The 21,258-nt window shown below is 44.0% G+C and overlaps 1 protein-coding gene across 2 annotated transcripts in view; it reads left to right on the top strand.

Moving 5' to 3' along the window:
- Window positions 1–20,831, top strand: part of slc20a1a (solute carrier family 20 member 1a) — a 36,393-nt gene extending 15,562 nt beyond the window's left edge. For both annotated transcript variants that reach the window (XM_061986128.1, XM_061986129.1), the window contains exons 6-11: window positions 11,660–11,779; window positions 11,895–12,089; window positions 18,275–18,725; window positions 20,055–20,240; window positions 20,319–20,403; window positions 20,474–20,831. In XM_061986128.1, the coding sequence (XP_061842112.1) occupies window positions 11,660–11,779; window positions 11,895–12,089; window positions 18,275–18,725; window positions 20,055–20,240; window positions 20,319–20,403; window positions 20,474–20,629 (1,193 nt within the window). In that variant the 3' untranslated portion in view covers window positions 20,630–20,831. The remainder of the gene's footprint in view (window positions 1–11,659; window positions 11,780–11,894; window positions 12,090–18,274; window positions 18,726–20,054; window positions 20,241–20,318; window positions 20,404–20,473) is intronic.
- Window positions 20,832–21,258: the final 427 nt, after the last annotated feature.

Genomic DNA, 21,258 nt, shown 5'->3' on the forward strand with positions numbered 1-21,258 from the left:
ACCATACCGCCTCTGAAAAGTACTTGTCCACCACACCCTAAGATTTTTTGTTAAAATAAAGCCAATAATGCAATTTATTCTTGTCCCCTTTATTTAGAAAAGTATCGAAAAGTACCGAAAAAAATCGACATAATAATGGTATCAGGACAACACTAGTCACTAAAATATCATGCAAAAGCGCAGATTCCAACCATTGAAATGCGTTGTATAGTTCAAGACTTATGGTAGTTAGAAAACATGACTGCACATCATAATGGCAGCTACACTTTCCATCTTAAAGATCTAAAAAAAATATTTGGGAATGTCCGGCGGGCCGCATGTGGCCCCCGGGCCTTAATTTGCCCATGTCTGATCTAGTGGTACACTAAAGAATCACAAAATGAAAAATATTCAAACACAGTGTTTCTGTTCAAACCTTGTGTAATTCAACATTCGGCAAAAATAATGATATACTAGTTTAAAAACAAAAACTGTGCCTTGTTTTTAATGAATACTTAGGCCTACTACATTACTGTATTTTAATGTTGGTTATTATGGTGGTACTTGGTTTTCTGAGTTGGTACTCTGTGAAAACAATTTAAGACCATTGGATTTAGATGAATTTTGTTACTTGCTGTTTGTTATTAATTAATTTGCGTGCTAATTTCTGTTATAAAAATCAGAAATACATAAGAATCAACTCAACAAAAATGAACACAAGTCCATTTCTCCATTCATCAAGTATACCTCCTCTCGATAATACTTTCAATATTGTCCATCCATCCATCTTCTTCCGCTTATCCGAGGTCGGGTCGCGGGGGCAGCAGCCTAAGCAGGGAAGCCCAGACTTCCCTCTCCCCAGCCACTTCGTCCAGCTCTTCTATTTTTAGGAAAACTATCAGCTTTTGTATGTACCGCATTTTGACCAAAGGGCGCTCCGAATTATAAGATTTAATGCCGATGAGCGGGTCTATTCAGGTCTATTTTCACACAAAAGGCGCACCAGAATATAAGGCGCATCAAAGGGGTCATATTATGATTTTTTTCTCTTCATTCAAAATACGTCCATGCGTGAGCAAATTGTCGAACAGTTTAAGAACAATATTTCTCAACGAGCTATTGCAAGGAATTCAGGGATTTCACCACCTACGGTCCTTAATATCATCAAAAGGTTCAGAGAATCTGGAGAAATCACTGCACGTAAGCGGCAAGGCCGAAAACCAACATTGAATGCCCGTGACCTTCGATCCCTCAGGCGGCACTGTATCAAAAAGCGACATCAGTGTGTAAAGGATATCACCACATGGGCTCAGGAACACTTAAAAGAAACCCACTGTCTGTAACTACAATTCGTCACTACATCTGTAAGTCCAAGTTTTTTCTTCATTCAAAACACTTCCTTGTGGTCTACATAACACGTAATGGTGGTCCTTTGATCGAAATGTTGCAAAGATTATGTTTTACAGACCATCTCCATGTCCCCTTAAGTGACAAATCAGTTTGAATTTTACAGTGATTTGTTGTGATATTACAGAGGACTATGTTGTATACTAGGCAAAGGGAAGGAGGCGACACCAAGGCAGAACTGCGTTTTTGAAGGTTTATTTAAACCTTTGATGAATGTGTGGGAAGTGTATGCTACCACTAGTGAGTGAATGCAGACTATGTGTGGAATTAACAATGTATAATTTACCAGAGGGTGTTGTCGGTGCGTGTTGGATGTATCTTTCGTCGAATCCAAAGGGGAAGGCGAAGGGGTAGTCAGCAGGAAGGCAAGCAGTCGGGGGCTGGAGAGAGGCAACGATGTCAGGGTCCAAACAGTGGTCAAGGATCGGGGAAGGCAAGCAACAATCCGGGAGGAGGTCGTGAGGCAAGACACGATCGCGGAAAACACTGTGGAAGACACAAAAGACATCAAAACAGGAACGAGGAAGAGCACAATGAAGGCGAGCAAGGAACGAGGGAGAGGTGCCAGACGTGATGCTTACTCAGGTGAGATTGGCTACGTTCTGGCAAAGGTCTCCTGGCTTCGCTGTCTCTTTATGCCGCTCCCTCTCGTCAAGCCCAGGTGTGATGATGAGTGATTGCCTGCAGCCTTGTTGCTGCCCAGCGTGAGCGGGGGCGTGTCCGAGCGAGCAGCCAGAAGAGGAATTGTGACACTCAGAATTAAGAGAGACACGGGTTCGAATCCGCGCCGTGACAGTACCTCCCCCCTTAGGCGAGGGACCCGACGAGCGCCGGGGAGCATCAGGATTGGCGCGGTAGAAATCCTCTAGAAGTGAGGGATCGGCAAGATAGGAGGCTGGTACCCAAGACCTGTCCTCTGGTCCATAACCCTCCCAGTCGACCAGATACACAAGCCCCCTACCCTGTCGACGGACCCTGAGGATTTCTTTAACCGTCCAAACCTGATCTCCATTTTCCAGGAACCTAGAGGGAGGGGGGGCAGGGACAGGGGGAGACAGAGCGCTCTCCGCTACCGGTTTTATCTGTGAAACATGTACTACCGAGTGTCTCTTAACCGAGGGTGGGAGAGCTAGCTTGACAGATACGGGGTTAATTATAGAGATGATGGGGAATGGACCAACGTAACGGGGTGCTAACTTCTTAGAAGGTACCTGAAGATTAAGGTCCTTGGCCAATAACAAGACTTGCTGGCCCGGCCGATAGGATGGAGCCGGGACGCGATGACGGTTGGCGTTGCGGCACATCTTTGCAGAAGCCTTCTCTAAGGCTGCTCGAGCGGCTCTCCACACCCTCTGACACTTCCTTATGTGGGCCTTAGTAGAGGGCACTGCAATCTCCAATTCTTGCTGGGGAAACAAGGGGGGTTGATAGCCCAAAGAACATTCAAAAGGTGACATACCGGTAGCGGAGCTCCTCAAGGAGTTGTAGGAGTATTCCACCCAAGGAAGGAACTTGCTCCAGGTAGTGGGCTTCTTACTGGCGACGCAGCGGAGCATGGTCTCCACGCTCTGGTTCGCCCTTTCAGCCTGCCCGTTGCTCTGGGGGTGGTATCCCGAAGTGAGACTGACCGAGGCCCCAATCCCCTTACAAAAGGCTCTCCAGACTTGTGAAGAAAACTGGGGGCCCCGATCAGACACAATGTCTACCGGGATACCATGCAATTTGATGACGTGAAGTGTGAGGAGGTCAGCCGTCTCCGAAGCAGAAGGTAGTTTGCCAAGAGGAATGAAATGGGCTGCTTTGGAGAATCGGTCTACAATGGTTAATATGGTAGTGTTACCTCTGGAGGCTGGAAATCCAGTGATGAAATCCAAGGCGATGTGTGACCAAGGGCGGGCAGGGATGGGGAGCGGGTGAAGGAGACCAGCTGGGGGTCTGTGTGATGCCTTGCTGCGGGCACAAGAAGAACATGCTGCGATAAACTCACGCGTGTCTCTGGCCATGGATGGCCACCAGAAGCGTCTACGAAGCAGTAAAAGGGTTCTTTGGAATCCAGGATGGCAGGAAAACAGGCTAGAGTGGCCCCAATCCAGGACTCTGGATCGCAGTTCCTGATGGACAAAGAGCTTGTTGGGTGGTCCACCCCCAGGTCCTGGATTGGAGCACAGTGCAGTTTTAACAAGTTCCTCCACTTTCCAGGAAACCATCCCCACAATGCGAGAGGGAGGAAGAATGGGGACATCCACTGGGCGCTCAGAAGGTTCCTCCATAAACACTCTGGAGAGAGCGTCCGCCTTAGCGTTCTTGGATCCGGGTCTGAAAGACAGCAAGTAGTCGAAGCGGGAGAAAAATTGTTGCCATCTTGCCTGTCGATTATTCAGCCTCCTGGCAGAGCGGATGTGGAGGAGATTGCTGTGGTCAGTTAGGATCTGGAATTGGTGACGAGCCCCCTCCAACCAGTGTCTCCATTCGGCAAGAGCTTCGTGGACCGCCAACAGTTCTCTGTTCCCAGCGTCGTAGTTCCGCTCTGCCAGGGATAGGCGTCTGGAAAAAAATGCAACTGGGTGAATGAGATTGTCAATCTTAAAGCGTTGAGAAAGTACAGCTCCAATCCCGGAATCTGAAGCGTCCACCTCCACAAGAAAGGCAACGTCCAAGTCAGGGTGGACGAGGACAGGGGCGGAGATGAATCTCTTCTTCAGCTCTTCGAAAGCCTTGTTAGCAGTATGAGACCAGACAAAAAAACCTTTAGGAGAGGTGAGGGCATGGAGTGGTGCGGCAATCCGGCTGAAGTCCTGGATGAAGCGTCGGTAAAATCCAGCGAAGCCGAGAAATCTCCGCAACTCCGTTTTAGAAGATGGCTGAGGCCAATCCACCACAGCATCCACTTTCTTGGGGTCGGCTCGGATGTGTCCCTTCTCGACTACAAAACCGAGGAATTCCACTGAAGAGGTGTGAAAGTTGCACTTCTCGGCCTTGACAAAGAGCCGGTTCTCTAAAAGTCTCTGGAGTACAAGTCTAACATGTTCCTGGTGTTCAGCCAAACTCTGGGAAAAAATCAGAATGTCATCAAGATAAACAACGACAAATTTATCAAGCATATCACGCAGAATGTCATTGACGAGGGCCTGAAAAACAGCTGGGGCGTTCGTGAGTCCAAAAGGCATGACCCGGTATTCGAAGTGCCCAAGGTGGGTGTTGAACGCTGTCTTCCACTCGTCCCCTTCCTTAATCCGCACAAGATGATAGGCGTTCCGAAGATCCAATTTGGAGAAGATGGTGGCTGGTGCCAATGGTTCGAAGGATGAGTTGAGAAGAGGCAGGGGGTACTTGTTCTTAATAGTAATGTTGTTGAGATGACGGTAGTCGATGCAAGGCCTGAGTGAACCGTCCTTCTTGGAGACAAAGAAGAATCCAGCTGCCAGTGGAGACTTAGATTGAGTGATGATTCCTGAAGCTAGACCCTCCGTGATGTATGTCTTCATGGCCTCTTTCTCGGGGAGTGACAGGTTATAAAGCCGGCTTGCAGGTAGCTTAGCCTCCGGGAGTAGCTCAATAGCACAATCGTATGGCCTATGCGGGGGTAGACCCTGTGCTTGCTCCTTGTTGAAAACCTCCGCTAGGTCATGGTAGCAGGCAGGTACACGGGACAGATCTGTCTGGGGGGTAGCAATACTGGGAACGTGGACCGGAGGGGAGGCAGCCCTGAGACAGTTAGCGTGGCAGGGTGTGCTCCATGCCAAGATCCTGCCAGAAGACCAAGAGACGTGGGGGTCATGTTGACGGAGCCAAGATCTACCCAGCACCAGCGGGGCGACGGGGGTCTCCAGAACCCAAAGACTGATGGTCTCGCTGTGGTTTCCTGAAATTGTCATGGTAATGGGTTCAGTACGAAACCTGATGGGTCCCAAAGGTCGTCCGTCCAGGGCTTGAGCAGGAAGTGACCGGTTCAGGTGGACCAGGGGAATGCCCATCCTTTGGGCAAATTCATAGTCCAGGAGACTCTCATCGGCTCCAGAGTCCAAATAAGCCTTTATTTGGATAGATTTAGAGCCCCACGCTAGGGTAGCGGGTATCACGAAGTCAGGGTTTTCCTTATCTTGGGGAAAACAAGTATGGCTCACCAGGACCCCCTCAGCTGGCGAGCCTGGTCTTTTGGTTTAGCCGGACAAAAACGAAGGATATGTCCGGTTAGACCACAGTAAAGACAAAGGCGTTGTCTGAACCTTCTCTCTCTCTCTTCAATGGTCAGCCGAGTCCTTCCCAACTGCATGGGCTCCGGGGCTGTCAGCATGGTGGTTGGAGCCATATGTGGTGGGGCTGGAGCTTCAAAAGTGGGTAGCAGTTGAGGTCGGGTACTGATCCTTGTGGCTTCCTGGGCTCGCTCAGCCGCACGTTCCGTCAATCTCTGATCGAACAAGAGTGCAAGTTCGATGAGGTCCCTGCAGGATCTGGGTCTGTCCCTCAGTAGTCCGTCCTTAATCTCCTCCGAAAGTCCTCGACGGAACGCGCTCTGGAGTGCCCGATCGTCCCATCCGCTGTCAGCCGCCAGGGTCCGGAATTCCAGAGTGTAGGCCGCCACCGAGCGAAGTCCCTGCTGGATGGAGTGAAGGTGTCCCGCCGCGTCCCCCCCCATCTTTGGGGTGGTCAAATACGGCCCGAAATTCGGCCCGGAAAGCAGCGTAGTCTGTGCCTAGCCCCAAGGTCTTGTCCACGGCAGCCGTAGCCCACTTGAGTGCAGGTCCCGTGAGTAGGGCAAAAATAAAAGCGATCTTAGCCCCATCAGAAGAATAGCGTGAAGGCTGGTGTTGAAAAATAAGATCACACTGAACAAGAAATCCCCTGCACAGCTCAAAATCACCCTCAAAGGGTCTAGGACAAGCCATTTTGGGCTCTCGTTCCAGACCGCAGCGTTCCGGTCTTTGGACTGGGGAAGTGAGCTGCGGGGTAGCTGCAGAGGGGGTCACTCTAGGCATAAGGCAGTCCAGCCTAGAGTGAAGTTTAGAAAAAGCTCTCTCAAAATTGTCCTCAAGGGCAATAAAACGCTCTTGGTGCTCGTTAACCACAGCACTAAGCATGGACAAGCCAGAAGTCCTGGGGGATCGAGACAGGGCTTCTCGGGTGTCGCCTGGTTCCGTCATGTTTTTGGCCAGAACGTACTGTTGTATACTAGGCAAAGGGAAGGAGGCGACACCAAGGCAGAACTGCGTTTTTGAAGGTTTATTTAAACCTTTGATGAATGTGTGGGAAGTGTATGCTACCACTAGTGAGTGAATGCAGACTATGTGTGGAATTAACAATGTATAATTTACCAGAGGGTGTTGTCGGTGCGTGTTGGATGTATCTTTCGTCGAATCCAAAGGGGAAGGCGAAGGGGTAGTCAGCAGGAAGGCAAGCAGTCGGGGGCTGGAGAGAGGCAACGATGTCAGGGTCCAAACAGTGGTCAAGGATCGGGGAAGGCAAGCAACAATCCGGGAGGAGGTCGTGAGGCAAGACACGATCGCGGAAAACACTGTGGAAGACACAAAAGACATCAAAACAGGAACGAGGAAGAGCACAATGAAGGCGAGCAAGGAACGAGGGAGAGGTGCCAGACGTGATGCTTACTCAGGTGAGATTGGCTACGTTCTGGCAAAGGTCTCCTGGCTTCGCTGTCTCTTTATGCCGCTCCCTCTCGTCAAGCCCAGGTGTGATGATGAGTGATTGCCTGCAGCCTTGTTGCTGCCCAGCGTGAGCGGGGGCGTGTCCGAGCGAGCAGCCAGAAGAGGAATTGTGACACTCAGAATTAAGAGAGACACGGGTTCGAATCCGCGCCGTGACAGACTATGTGGTTACAGCAGCAGTGGCGGGCCGTGCGTTTCCCACCTAGGCCTTCAGTGATGTCCGACTTCAAAGACTACCTCTCAAAATACCATAATTGATGTCACCACATGACCATTGCTGGAGAAATACTATACAGGACCACATTTACGCCCCAACGGCCCATTGAAACACATCAACAGTGTACAAAACGGGTTATTTTCTGGCGCATTTAAAAATCAATTAAAACGCATCAGCAGTTAAAACATATCTTATGTGGTACTGTCAAAAATAACATTGCAAAAAAGTAATAAAAGTGAAAAAATAAAATATTATGAACTCACAATTAGTAGGACCTATTGGACGCCGTATAAGCCAGTGGTACCCCTCGTCGTCGGCTTATTCGAGTGGAAATGGCGAGCATTTCATCGCCAGAACAGCTGAGCTAACTGATGTAGTTTCTCTTAAAATATCCTTCTTGAAAATAGCCTTGCAAATATATATCTGCCACCTAATCAACGTTTGTTCTCCTTCTTTGCTATCCCGGTATGGCTACGGTGATGTTTATATTAGATTATTATAATAAGTGATTATTACATTTTAACAGAAGTGTAGATAGAACATGTTAAAAAAGAAAATAAGCAGATATTAACAGTAAATGAACAAGTAGATTAATAATTAATTTTCTACCACTTGTCCTTAATAATTTTGACAAAATAATAGAATGGAAAATGACACAATATGTTACTGCATATGTCAGCAGACTAAATTAGGAGCTTTTGTTTTCTTTCTTACTACTAAAAGACAAGTTGTCTTGTATGTTCACTATTTTATTTAAGGACAAACTTGCAATAAGAAACATATGTTTAATGTACAGTAAGATTTTTTGTTAAAATAAAGCCAATAATGCAATTTTTTGTGGTCCCTTTTATTTAGAAAAGTATCGAAAAGTACAGAAAAGTATCAAAATACATTTTGGTATCGGGACAACACTAATGCCTCCCCCACTGAACTGGTTAACAGCTACAACAGCGCACTCTCCTCCTGTCTCAATCAACTCGCCCCCATAAAAACCAAAACTGTCTCCTACACCCACACCGCCCCCTGGTACACTGACCACCTCCGTCACCTAAAAGCCAAGAGCCGGCAGCTTGAACGGCTCTCAAAGAAAACCGGTCTCACTGTTCACCTGGACATCTACACACTACACCAACAGGAATACAGAGATGCCCTCAACAATGCACGCACTTCCCACTACTCCTCCGTCATACAATCCGGCAGCAACAACCCCAAGATACTCTTCTCTACCGTAAGCAAACTCCTCAAACCCATGGACACCACCACCACCTCATTCACCACCAGCAAATGTGAAGAATTTTTATCATTTTTTCAATCAAAAATCAACACCATCCACTCTGAACTGGCCGCCTCCTCTCCCACCTTCTCCACTACCCCTGATCATGCCCCCCCTTTACTCTCCAACCACCCACTCAACTTCTTCTCCGAAATCACCACAACTGACCTATCCTCCATAACTTCTGGTATGAAAGCCTCCACCTGCATCCTCGACCCAATCCCATCCACTTTAGTCATAGCCTGCCTCCCCTCACTCTCACCTCTCATCACCACTATAATTAACTCCTCCCTATCCACTGGCTCTGTCCCTCCTGCCCTCAAGCTGGCTGCCATCACCCCCATTCTCAAGAAACCCAGTCTCGACCCCAACTCCCCCAACAACTACAGGCCCATCTCCAACCTCCCCTTCCTCTCTAAAATTCTCGAACTTGCAGTTGCCTCCCAAATCAAATCCCACCTTCACCACAATAACCTATACGAAAAGTTCCAATCCGGCTTCCGCTCACTCCACAGCACATAAACTGCCCTCCTCAAGGTCACCAATGACATCCTCCTCTCCGCCGACTCTGGTTCCCTCTCCATCCTCATCCTCCTCGACCTCAGTTCTGCCTTCGACACCATCAACCACTCCATCCTCCTAACACGCCTCCACTCCTCCCTTGGTTTATCCGGCACTGCCCTCTCCTGGATGAAATCCTACCTCTCTGACCGTCAGCAATTCATCTCAACCAACAACTGCACCTCCTCCACTGCCCCAGTCACCTACGGCGTCCCCCAGGGCTCAGTACTTGGCCCCCTACTCTTCACCATCTACCTCCTACCCCTCGGTCAGATCCTCCGACACCACGGCCTTCAATTTCACTGCTATGCCGACGACACACAACTATACATTTCCACCACGACCATCACCACAGCCACCCACTCCACCCTCACCACCTGCCTCACAGACATAAAATCCTGGATGCAAAAAAACTTTCTAAAACTCAACTGCAACAAATCTGAAATAATTATCATTGGCCCCGACTCCCTCACTCGCTCCACTCAGGACTTTTCATTAAACATCGACGGCTCCCTTGTCACTACCTCCACCCACATCCGCAATCTAGGTGTAATTTTCGACCCTACCCTTTCACTCCTCCCCCACGTAAACCACATCACCAAAACTGCATTCTTCCACCTCAGAAACATTGCCCGTCTCCGGCCCTCCCTCACATCCTCTGCTGCCGAAAGCCTCATCCACGCCTTCATCTCATCCCGGCTAGACTACTGCAACAGCATCCTCTACGGCATCACCTCCAAAACCCTCAACAAACTGCAATACGTCCAGAACTCTGCTGCCCGCCTGCTCACCGGAACCCGCTCCAGAGAGCACATCACACCTGTCCTTCATGACCTCCACTGGCTGTCTGTCAAATACAGAATCACCTTTAAAATACTCCTCACCACCTACAAGGCACTCCATAACCTGGCTCCACCCTACCTCTCTGACCTCCTCCAGCCACACGTCCCGTCCCGTTCCCTCAGGTCTAGTGATGCCGGCCTCCTTGAGGTCCCCAAGACCAGGCGCCGAACCTGGGGCGACAGGGCCTTCTCCGTGGCTGCCTCCTCTCTCTGGAACGCTCTCCCCAGGCACATCAGAGATGCACCCTCCCTCCCTACCTTCAAAGCCACCCTAAAAACTCACCTCTTCACATTAGCCTTTCCAAACTGACCCTGCCCTAGGTGTCTCTTATTTATTTATTTATTTTTTTCTTATTTTTTTTTTCTAATAAAGTTGTTTTTATCGTCCCTCCCCCCCACACACACACACATGTAAAGCGACTTTGGGTATTTAGAAAAGCGCTATATAAATCCCAGGTATTATTATTATTATTATTAATACAAACTAAAACTAAAACCAACAGCACTGAAAGGGGCATAATAGGGCATGAAGAGAATATTAATATAGCAGAGAAGGCTTTGTTGGCCCTGACGGCACACTACTGAGTTACAGTATTTTAATGGGAAATAACTAGGAGTGTGGGAAAAAATCGATTCGAATTCGAATCGCAATTCTCACGTTGTGGGATTCAGAATCGATTCTCGTTTTTTTTTAAATCTATTTTTTTTTTTTTTTTTTTTTTTTTTTTTTTTTCATTTTTTTAATTAATCAATCCAACAAAACAATACCATAACAATGCAATCCAATTCCAAAACCAAACCCGACCCAGCAACACTCAGAACTGCAATAAACAGAGCAATTGAGAGGAGACACAAACACGACACAGAACAAACCAAAAGTAGTGAAACAAAAATGAATATTATCAACAACAGTATCAATATTAGTTACAATTTCAACATAGCAGTGATTCAAAATCCCTCATTGACATTATCATTAGACATTTATAAAAATTAAAAAAAGAACAATAGTGTCACAGTGGCTTACACTTGCATCGCATCTCATAAACTTGACAACACACTGTGTCCAATATTTTCACAAAGATAAAATAAGTCATATTTTTGATTCATTTAATAGTTAAAACAAATTTACATCATTGCAATCAGTTGATAAAACATTGTCCTTTACAATTATAAAAGCTTTTTACAAAAATCTACTACTCTGCTTGCATGTCAGCAGACTGGGGTAGATCCTGCTGAAATCCTATGTATTGAATGAATAGAGAATCCTTTTGAATCGGGAAAATATCGTTTTTGAATCGAGAATTGTGTTGAATTGAAAAAAAAAATTGATTTTGAATCGAATCGTGACCCCAAGAATCGATATTGAATCGAATCGTGGGACACCCAAAGATTCACAGCCCTAGAAATAACATTAATTTGTTCTAATGTTACATTATTTTACTTTTTTTTTTAAATACTGTTACATGCTGTAAAATCCTGGTAATTTTTTTACAGTGTACCATTCTCACTAACATTCACACACTCTCACACTTTGATGCATGTTTATGGACTATGCATCAAGGAACCAAAAACCAGGGGAAAAAACATGCAAACACCACAAAGAAATTAATGATTCCCAGAACCACCATTTATGCTTTAGAATAGACATTGGATATAATATTATTTGTGAGTATTTAGAGGAAAGCTTGACTGATTATGTGTGTTTCTTTGTGCACAGTGTTGGGTTTTGACAGAGTTCCATGGTGGGGTACAGTGTGCATCTCGCTGGGCTGTGGGGTCATCACACAGTTGGTTGTCTGGATTGTTGTTTGTCCGCGCCTTAGGAAGAAAATCAAACGTGAGTGTATATTTTCTTTTCAAAACAAAAGACCATGTTTTTTGTTGTTGTTGTTTTTTACATCTGTGAGCTTGCACACATTCAGCTGCTGACCTCTTGTGTTGTTCTTGAGAAGAAGAAACAGGCGCTGCTCCTTGTGAAACTCCTCTGATGGAAAAAAACACTGAAGCCAATGGTAAAGCGGTAAATGTGCCGATACCCCCTCAACCTCGGAGCTCCCCGGGAAGCAGTCAGAATGTTGCTTTCAACCTCGGAGGCTCGGAGGAGGCCGACTTAGACAAGGAGACCAAAGACCTGGATCTGAGTAATGGTGAGAAAAGACAAAATCATCATCATCTTGTACAGTGGTACCTTTGTTTTCATGGGGATGCAACGACTAACTGGTTTTACTATGACCTGGGATTAAAAACGTCACAGCTATTTAATCACAAAGGCTCCTATACGCCGTGTGTTTCAGTCCCCCTCACTCCCGATAAACCACAGGTCTCTAACTCAAGGTCCGGGGGCCGGATGTGGCCCGCCACTTCATTAGATTTGGCCCTCAAAAGCCTGGAAATAATATTTATCACTAAATCTTACTAAATGTATTATTTCTTTCTATTTTGGGAGACAAAATATGTATGTACTCCATGTAATCGCAAGTTATGTTAACTTAAATATTGTCTAATTATGCAAAAATATATTATCAAACATTCCAACCATTTTTTAAATAGAAATAACTTCTACTGATTATCATTAGCAATTGTACATGGCAATTTCAACTTCAGTTCTAAATTCATTAATGAAAACTACGACTAAGATGCACGTTACAATCAAACAACTAGTGTGTATTAAATAGACTATTTACAATATAAACACTTTTTATGGCTCAACAAATAACTAGATTCTGCTTAATGGCAAAGACTACTCCCTGACAAGGCAACACACCATGGTCTATACCAATGGTTCTTAACCTTGTTGGAGGTACCGAACCCCACCAGTTTCATATGCGCATTCACCGAACCCTTCTTTAGTGAAAAATAAAATGTTTTTTTTTTTCAAATTCAAGACAAAGTTATATGTTTTTGGTAACACTTTAGTATGGGGAACATATTCTAAGTAACAAAGACTTAATTTACAGTTTTGGGAACATATTCTAAGTAACAAAGACTTAATTTACAGTTTTTTGGACACTAGGGGAACATATTCTAAGTAACAAAGACTTAATTTAGAGTTATTTGGTTAGGGTTAGGGTTAGAGGGTTAGGGTTATAATGAGGCCTTGCCGAATAAGGCATTAATAAGTACTTAATAATGACTAGTTAAGAGCCAATATGTTGCTAATTTGCATGTTAATAAACAACTGGTGCACAAAATGAACCGTGCATGAACATCACCTTGTTCAAAGAACAAAACCAACACAGTGCATAAACTCACAACAAATTACACACCTGCAAATCAGTCTGACTTCTGCTGTTACCGTATCCTTAATACGGCAATAGGGAGAAGTTTTTATTTACACGATGAGTCGGGTGTGTCTTGACCTCTGCCGAACCCCTGAGCCCGACTCACCGAACCCCTAGGGTTCGTTCGAATCCAGGTTAAGAACCACTGGTCTATACACTACTGTCATCTAACGTCTTGGAATTGTAACTGCATGCAAAGTCTACTTTATAATACTTGCAAATCAGAATCAAAATCAGAATCAGAAATACTTTAATAATCCCGGAGAGGAAATTAAGATTTTCAGCACAATCCCATTCAAGAGCAAATAAACATTACAGGGAGACAGAACAGGATCACTGACAGGTCTGCCCTTACTAAAAAGGTGAGAAACAGGTAAACGCTGGGGGAGGGTTGAGAAAAAAAAAATCAGTCTAAGCCTGGGCCCCTGGAGAGGGGTCCAGACTGAGGCTAAGGGAAAAAAAGACACATAGTCATAGCCCACATAAACATGTGTGTAAGAGGGAAACATCAAAGAACACAAAGGACATTAAAGACATTAAAAGAGCAGAGCTGATGCAACCAGCCACTTCTACACACAGCCACAAAAGTAAAACAACAACAACAAAAATAATAATATTTATCCCCTGTGGTGGCCTCTGCGATGTCCCACGCCATCTTAGTACATGTACCGAAGTACATGTCAAACTACTTCCAGAACGTAAATGACCGCCATAACCACAACACCAGGGGGAGCTCCACATCCCACCCCCCGGATTGTAAATAATTCAATGTATATACTCTGATGATTAACTTGTATGGTGACTGTATTATGCTGATAGTATATATTTGTACCATGAATTGATTAACTTGAAAAACTTATCCGGGTGTTACCATTCAGTGGTCAATTGTACGGAATATGTACTGTACTGTGCAATCTACTAATAAAAGTTTCAACCAATCAATCAATCAATCGTCTGCTGGGGTGGGGGGGGAGCATGGCCAGAGAATGGAGCAGACCCAACAAAGCAACGAAGAGAACCGACTCTACCCTCAGCCACCCACTATCTCTCGGTCAGTGTCCAGTCCACATGGATGAGCGAGGATGCGTCCAAGGAGACCGAGGTGTCCGATACCTGCTCATTCAGCCAAGACACTGTGAAGCTTGTTCATCCTAGCTCCGCAGCCCTGTCTTTTCATCCGCATCTCTTCCAGTCTTTCCAAACAGACTCTGGTGTGGCAGAGACCCAGCAGCTGGTCTCCATGGCCAAAAGGCTCCAGAAGTTCACAAAAAAGCATCGCAGAAGTCACAAAAGTGCCACCCCTTGTCACACAGTCCCAAAGGGTCCCGAACCAAAAGGCAAAAACAAAACACATAAAAACAAGAGGGAAACATCAGGAACACAAAAGGATGACACAAGAGCACAGAGCTCGTGCCAACAGCAGCCACTACACTCTTGGAAAAAAATGAGTAAGAAATCAAGATGATACAACTGGACAGCACAGTCATCATGACCAGCTCACTTTTAAATGATAAATGAAAAAAGGTTTCACTATTATTGATTGATTGATTGATTGAGACTTTTATTAGTAGGTTGCACAGTGAAGTACATATTCCGTACAATTGACCACTAAATGGTAACACCCCAATAAGTTTTTCAACTTGTTTAAGTCGGGGTCCACTTAAATTGATTCATGATACAGATATATACTATTTTCATAATACAGTCATCACACAAGATAATCATCAGAGTATATACATTGAATTCATTGAATACAATTTGGGGTGTGGAGGGGGTTAGGTTTAGTTGTTATCATCAGTCATCAACAATTGAGAACAGAGAAATGGATATTGAAACAGTGTAGGTCTGACATGGTAGGATATGTACAGCAAGTAGTGGACATAGAGAGAGAGAGATCAGAAGGCATAAGAAAAGTATCTACATTTGATTGTTTACATTTGATTATTAACAATCCGGGGAGGGTGTTAGTTTAGGGTTGAAGTTGCCTGGAGGTGTACTTTTATTGCGGTTTTGAAGGAGGATAGAGATGCCCTTTCTTTTATACCTGTTGGGAGTGCATTCCATATTGATGTGGCATAGAAAGAGAATGAGTTAAGACCTTTGTTAGATCGGAATCTGGGTTTAACGTGGTTAGTGGAGCTACCCCTGGTGTTGTGGTTATGGCGGTCATTTACGTTAAGGAAGTAGTTTGACATGTCCTTCGGTATCAGGGAGGTGTAGTGGATTTTATAGACTAGGCTCAGTGCAAGTTGTTTTACTCTGTCCTCCACCCTGAGCCAGCCCACTTTGGAGAAGTGGGTAGGAGTGAAGTGGGATCTGGGGTGGAGGTCTAGAAGTAATCTGACTAGCTTGTTCTGGGATGTTTGGAGTCTAGATTTGAGGGTTTTGGGGTGCCAGGAGGTGCAAGCGTAATCGAAAAAGGGTTGAACGAGAGTTTCCGCTAGAATCCTCATGTTGCTTTTGTTGACCAGAGAGGAGATTCTATAGAGGAATCTCGTTCGTTGGTTGACCTTTTTGATTACCTTGGTTGCCATTTTATCACAGGAAAGATTAGCCTCTAGAATGGAACCTAGGTAGGTGACCTCATCTTTCCTGGTGATAACAATGTCACCCAAATGAACATTTGTTAACACATGAACACACACAAAAGTACCAAAAATTGGTATGGGAATTGGTAGTGTATGGGTTCAAATGTGATACGTATCCATCCCCAGTTAGAAATAAAAATCGCTTCAGTCAACTTGAAAAAAGTTGACCTGTGCACTGCAAAAACTGAAATCTAAGTAAGATTTAATATCTCAAATAAGGGTGATATTTGCTTATTTTCTGTCTAATAAGATAATTCTTCTCACTAAGCAGATTTTATGTTAGAGTGTTTTACTTGTTTTAAGGGTTTTGGTCCTAAATGATCTCAGTAAGATATTACAGCTTGTTGCTGAGATTTTATGACCTATATTGAGTAAAACATGAAACTAGAATATCAACTGTTGCAAAGCTGTGTCATCAACACTCACAAGTATAAGACTACTTTTTTAAAGTAATAATTTCTTATTTCAAGCATGAAAAAAAAAATCATGATTTTGACACAATTGTGTCTCATAATTAAAACAACTGTTTTATTTTCAATGAAACAATAGAAAATACGTACTCATATAGTTGGCACGGTACAGTAAACGGACAGTTGATATTTAAACATTTAACATGTGACATTTCTAACAATTTTGAACAGAAATAGTTCATGCACATTCAGATGAATTCTTCATCATTTCAATTAAAAAAATTTGGCCGGTGTTCCGGGCTGTATATATGCGCACTAATTGACTGAAAGAGCACGCACTTGTCGGGATGATGTCATGTTATCGATGGAAAAATGCATTTTTAGACCATATGATTTGCCTGAGCGGCTAGGAGACCCCGAGAGTAACAAGCGGTTGCCTTGTTGCCTTCCATTAAGAACAATAAATTACTTTTTAGTATAAGTTTGCTGGTTTCAAGAAATGTAATGCCGAGCGCATATCATTATGTCAAGATAATGGCACTAGCATTTACTTAATTTAAAGGGGAACATTATCACCAGACCTATGTAAGCGTCAATATATACCTTGATGTTGCAGAAAAAAGACCATATATTTTTTTAACCGATTTCCGAACTCTAAATGGGTGAATTTTGGCGAATTAAACGCCTTTCTAATATTCGCTCTCGGAGCGATGACGTCACAATAAGACGTCGCATCGGGAAGCAATCCGCCAATTTCTCAAACACCGAGTCAAATCAGCTCTGTTATTTTCCGTTTTTTCGACTGTTTTCCGTACCTTGGAGACATCATGCCTCGTCTGTGTGTTGTCGGAGGGTGTAACAACACGAACAGGGACGGATTCAAGTTGCACCAGTGGCCCAAAGACGCGAAAGTGGCAAGAAATTGGACGTTTGTTCCGCACACTTTACCGACGAAAGCTATGCTACGACAGAGATGGCAAGAATGTGTGGATATCCTGCGACACTCAAAGCAGATGCATTTCCAACGATAAAGTCAAAGCAGTTTGTTCCCGAAGACGAGCGAGCTAAACCCCCTATCGACCCTAGCTTCCCTGGCCTGCTGACATCAACTCCAAAACTGGACAGATCAGCTTTCAGGAAAAGAGCGCTGATGAGGGTATGTCTACAGAATATATTAATTGATGAAAATTGGGCTGTCTGCACTCTCAAAGTGCATGTTGTTGCCAAATGTATTTCATATGCTGTAAACCTAGTTCATAGTTGTTAGTTTCCTTTAATGCCAAACAAACACATACCAATCATTGGTTAGAAGGCGATCGCCGAATTCGTCCTCGCTTTCTCCCGTGTCGCTAGCTGTCATGTCGTTTTCGTCGGTTTCGCTTGCATACGGTTCAAACCGATATGGCTCAATAGCTTCAGTTTCTTCTTCAATTTCGTTTTCGCTACCTGCCTCCACACTACAACCATCCGTTTCAATACATTCGTAATCTGTTGAATCGCTTAAGCCGCTGAAATCCGAGTCTGAATCCGAGCTAATGTCGCTATATCTTGCTGTTCTATACGCCATGTTTGTTTGTATTCACTATGTGACGTCACAGGAAAATGGACGGGTGTTTATAACGATGGTTAAAATCAGGCACTTTGAAGCTTTTTTTAGGGATATTGCGTGATGGATAAAATTTTGAAAAAAACTTCGAAAAATATAATAAGCCACTGGGAACTGATTTTTAATGGTTTTAACAATTCTGAAATTGTGATAATGTTCCCCTTTAAGAATATTTTTCAACATATTGAGCAAAAGGGTCTCATTTTTTTTTTTCGACCAAGAAAAGTGCACTTGTTATTAATGAGAATTTACTTATTTTAAGGTGTTTTTGGGTTAATTGAAGTTAGCTAATTTTACTTGTTTTGGAAAGTCTTGACAAGCCACATTTTCTTGTTCTATTGGCAGATCATTTTGCTTAGTTCAAATAAAATACCCCTAATTTTTGTATTTTTTTTCCCCTTGTTTTTGAACACTGACTTTTTGCAGTGTGCTGATTTGTTTTCACAGGACTGAATGGCCCAATGATGATCACGGACCCTAACAGTGGTCGGTCGCATGCAATCCACAAAGACTCAGGTCTCTACAAAGACCTGCTTTATAAGCTGCACGTAGCTAAAGTCGGGGACTGCATTGGTGACAGTGACACCGAGGAGCGGCCCATTCGCCGGAACAACAGCTACACCTCCTACACCATGGCCCTCTACGGCATCCAGGGAGAGCCTAAGGGCCCACAGGACGACTGGAAGAGGAGGTCCCGGGTGGACAGTTACAGCAGCTACAGCTCGGCCTTGACCAGAGGAAGTTCTATCAAGGATGCGAGTGTGACGCAGGAGGTTACTTGGGAGCATCCTCCAGAGGAAGATGAGCTCGATCAGCCTGCTGTCTCATCGCTTTTTCAGTTCCTGCAGATACTAACAGCATGCTTCGGCTCTTTTGCTCATGGTGGGAATGATGTCAGGTAAGATGTTGACACAGTAACCATGGAAATATTGGAACAATATTTATATTTGTAGAGTGTCTCATGGGGTCCACTCTACAAAGTGTCATTTTAATACTGTTGTAGAGTATATTAAATCTGCAATTGGCTAGTTTAAAGTTTAAGATATTAATTAGAGATGTCCGATAATGGCTTTTTTGCCGATATTCCGATATTGTCCAACTCTTAATTACCTATTCCGATATCAACCGATACCGATATATACAGTCGTGGAATTAACACATTATTATGCCTAATTTTGTTGTGATGCCCCGCTGGATGCATTAAACAATGTAACAAGGTTTTACAAAATAAATCAACTCAAATTATGGAGAAAAAAAAATGCCAACATGGCACTGCCATATTTATTATTGAAGTCAAAAAGTGCATTATTTTTTTTAACATGCCTCAAAACAGCAGCTTGGAAATTGGGACATGCTCTCCCTGAGAGAGCATGAGGAGGTTGAGGTGGGCGGGGTTGGGGGGAGCGGGGTTTAGGGTGGGCGGGGGTAGGGGGTAGCGGGAGTGTATATTGTAGCGTCCCGGAACAGTTAGTGCTGCAAGAGTTAGGGATGCAAGGGATTCTGGGTATTTGTTCTGTTGTGTTTATGTTGTGTTACGGTGCGGATGTTCTCCCGAAATGTGTTTGTCATTCTTGTTTGGTGTGGGTTCACAGTGTGGCTCATATTTGTAACAGTGTTAAAGTTGTTTATATGACCACCCTCAGTGTGACCTGTATGGCTGTTGACCAAGTATGCTTTGCATTCACTTGTGTGTGTGAAAAGCCGTAGATATTTTGTGACTAGGCCGGCACATAAAGGAAGTGCCTTCTATGTTTATTGGCGCTCTGTACTTCTCCCTATGTCCGTGTACACAGCGGCGTTTTAAAAAGTTTTGAATTTTACTTTTTGAAACCGATACTGATCATTTTGAAACCGATACCGATAATTTCTGATATTACATTTTAAAGCATTTATCGGCCGATAATAACAGCCAAGAGTGTGCAAAGCAGTAATCACCTTTTTTTGTTAAGTATATAACTCCACATGTGTTCATTCATAGTTTTGATGCCTTCAGTGACAATCTACAATGTAAATAGTCATGAAAATAAAGAAAATGCATTGAATGAGAAGGTGTGTCCAAACTTTTGGCCTGTACTGTATATATATATATATATATATATATATATATATATATATATATATATATATATATATATATATATATATGTATATATATATATATATATATATTAAATTTTTATTATATTTTCATATTTGTAATTAATTTACGGCGTATTTTCTCCCCTAGCAATGCCATCGGTCCACTTGTGGCACTGTGGCTTCTATACGAGAGTGGTTCTGTGGATTCCAATACACCGACACCAATCTGGCTACTGCTTTATGGCAGTGTAGGCATTTGCACGGGGCTCTGGGTGTGGGGTCGCAGGGTCATCCAGACCATGGGAAAAGACCTCACTCCCATTACACCATCTAGGTATGACACACAAAAAATATCACTTCCCTCACAATGTGACACTTTTAAAGCACAATGGCATATTTTGTTCCATTTTAGTGGCTTCAGCATCGAGTTAGCCTCCGCCCTCACAGTTGTCGTGGCGTCCAATGTTGGTCTTCCAGTCAGCACAACACACTGCAAGGTACTGGAATTACTCAGTATGGCAATTCAATGTGGGCTCGGTTATAAACTCTCTTATCACATGGACGCAGGTCGGATCCGTAGTCGCTGTGGGATGGCTGCGCTCAAGGAAATCGGTGGACTGGCATCTGTTCAGGAACATATTTATTGCTTGGTTCGTCACTGTTCCTATCTCAGGCCTTATCAGTGCCGCCATCATGGCTCTCTTCGTGTATGTTATTCTGTGAGCACAATCGATGCTCGACCACCAGCACTCTTTTGTTGATGAGAAAATTGTTGTAGTATGTTGATAATGTCTCTACTGTCATGTTCGTTATGCTTAATACCAAGCAGAATCATCAACAATTCTGAAGAAGACTGTCATACCTTATAATGTAATTTTGTATAGATGGAACTGTATAAAATGATCAAATAAATGTACTTAATACATGTGTTGAATTGTTATCCAAATCTATTAATTCTTCTTCTCATACTAAATGTCATTGATGAAGAGGGCTTAGAGTGTATACTTGAGTGTGTACACACACACACACACACACACACATATGTATATATCATATACATACATATACGTTAGGTCAGGAAAAAACACGAAGGCTATTTCATCCCTACAAGCATGTTTCGCAGGTTTCTCTGCTCTTCAGGGGATTTTACATATACATACATACATATATTAAAGTTAAAGTACCACTGATAGTCACACACACACTAGGTGTGGCGAAATTATTATACTCATCACCCTTGATCACCCCCTGGGAGGTGAGGGGAACAGTGAGCAGCAATGATGGCCACGCCCGGGAATCATTTTTAGTGATTTAGCCCCCAATTCCAACCCTTGATGCTGAGTGTCAAGCAG

Source organism: Nerophis lumbriciformis, linkage group LG12, assembly GCF_033978685.3.
Source record: "Nerophis lumbriciformis linkage group LG12, RoL_Nlum_v2.1, whole genome shotgun sequence".
Lineage (NCBI taxonomy): Eukaryota > Metazoa > Chordata > Actinopteri > Syngnathiformes > Syngnathidae > Nerophis > Nerophis lumbriciformis.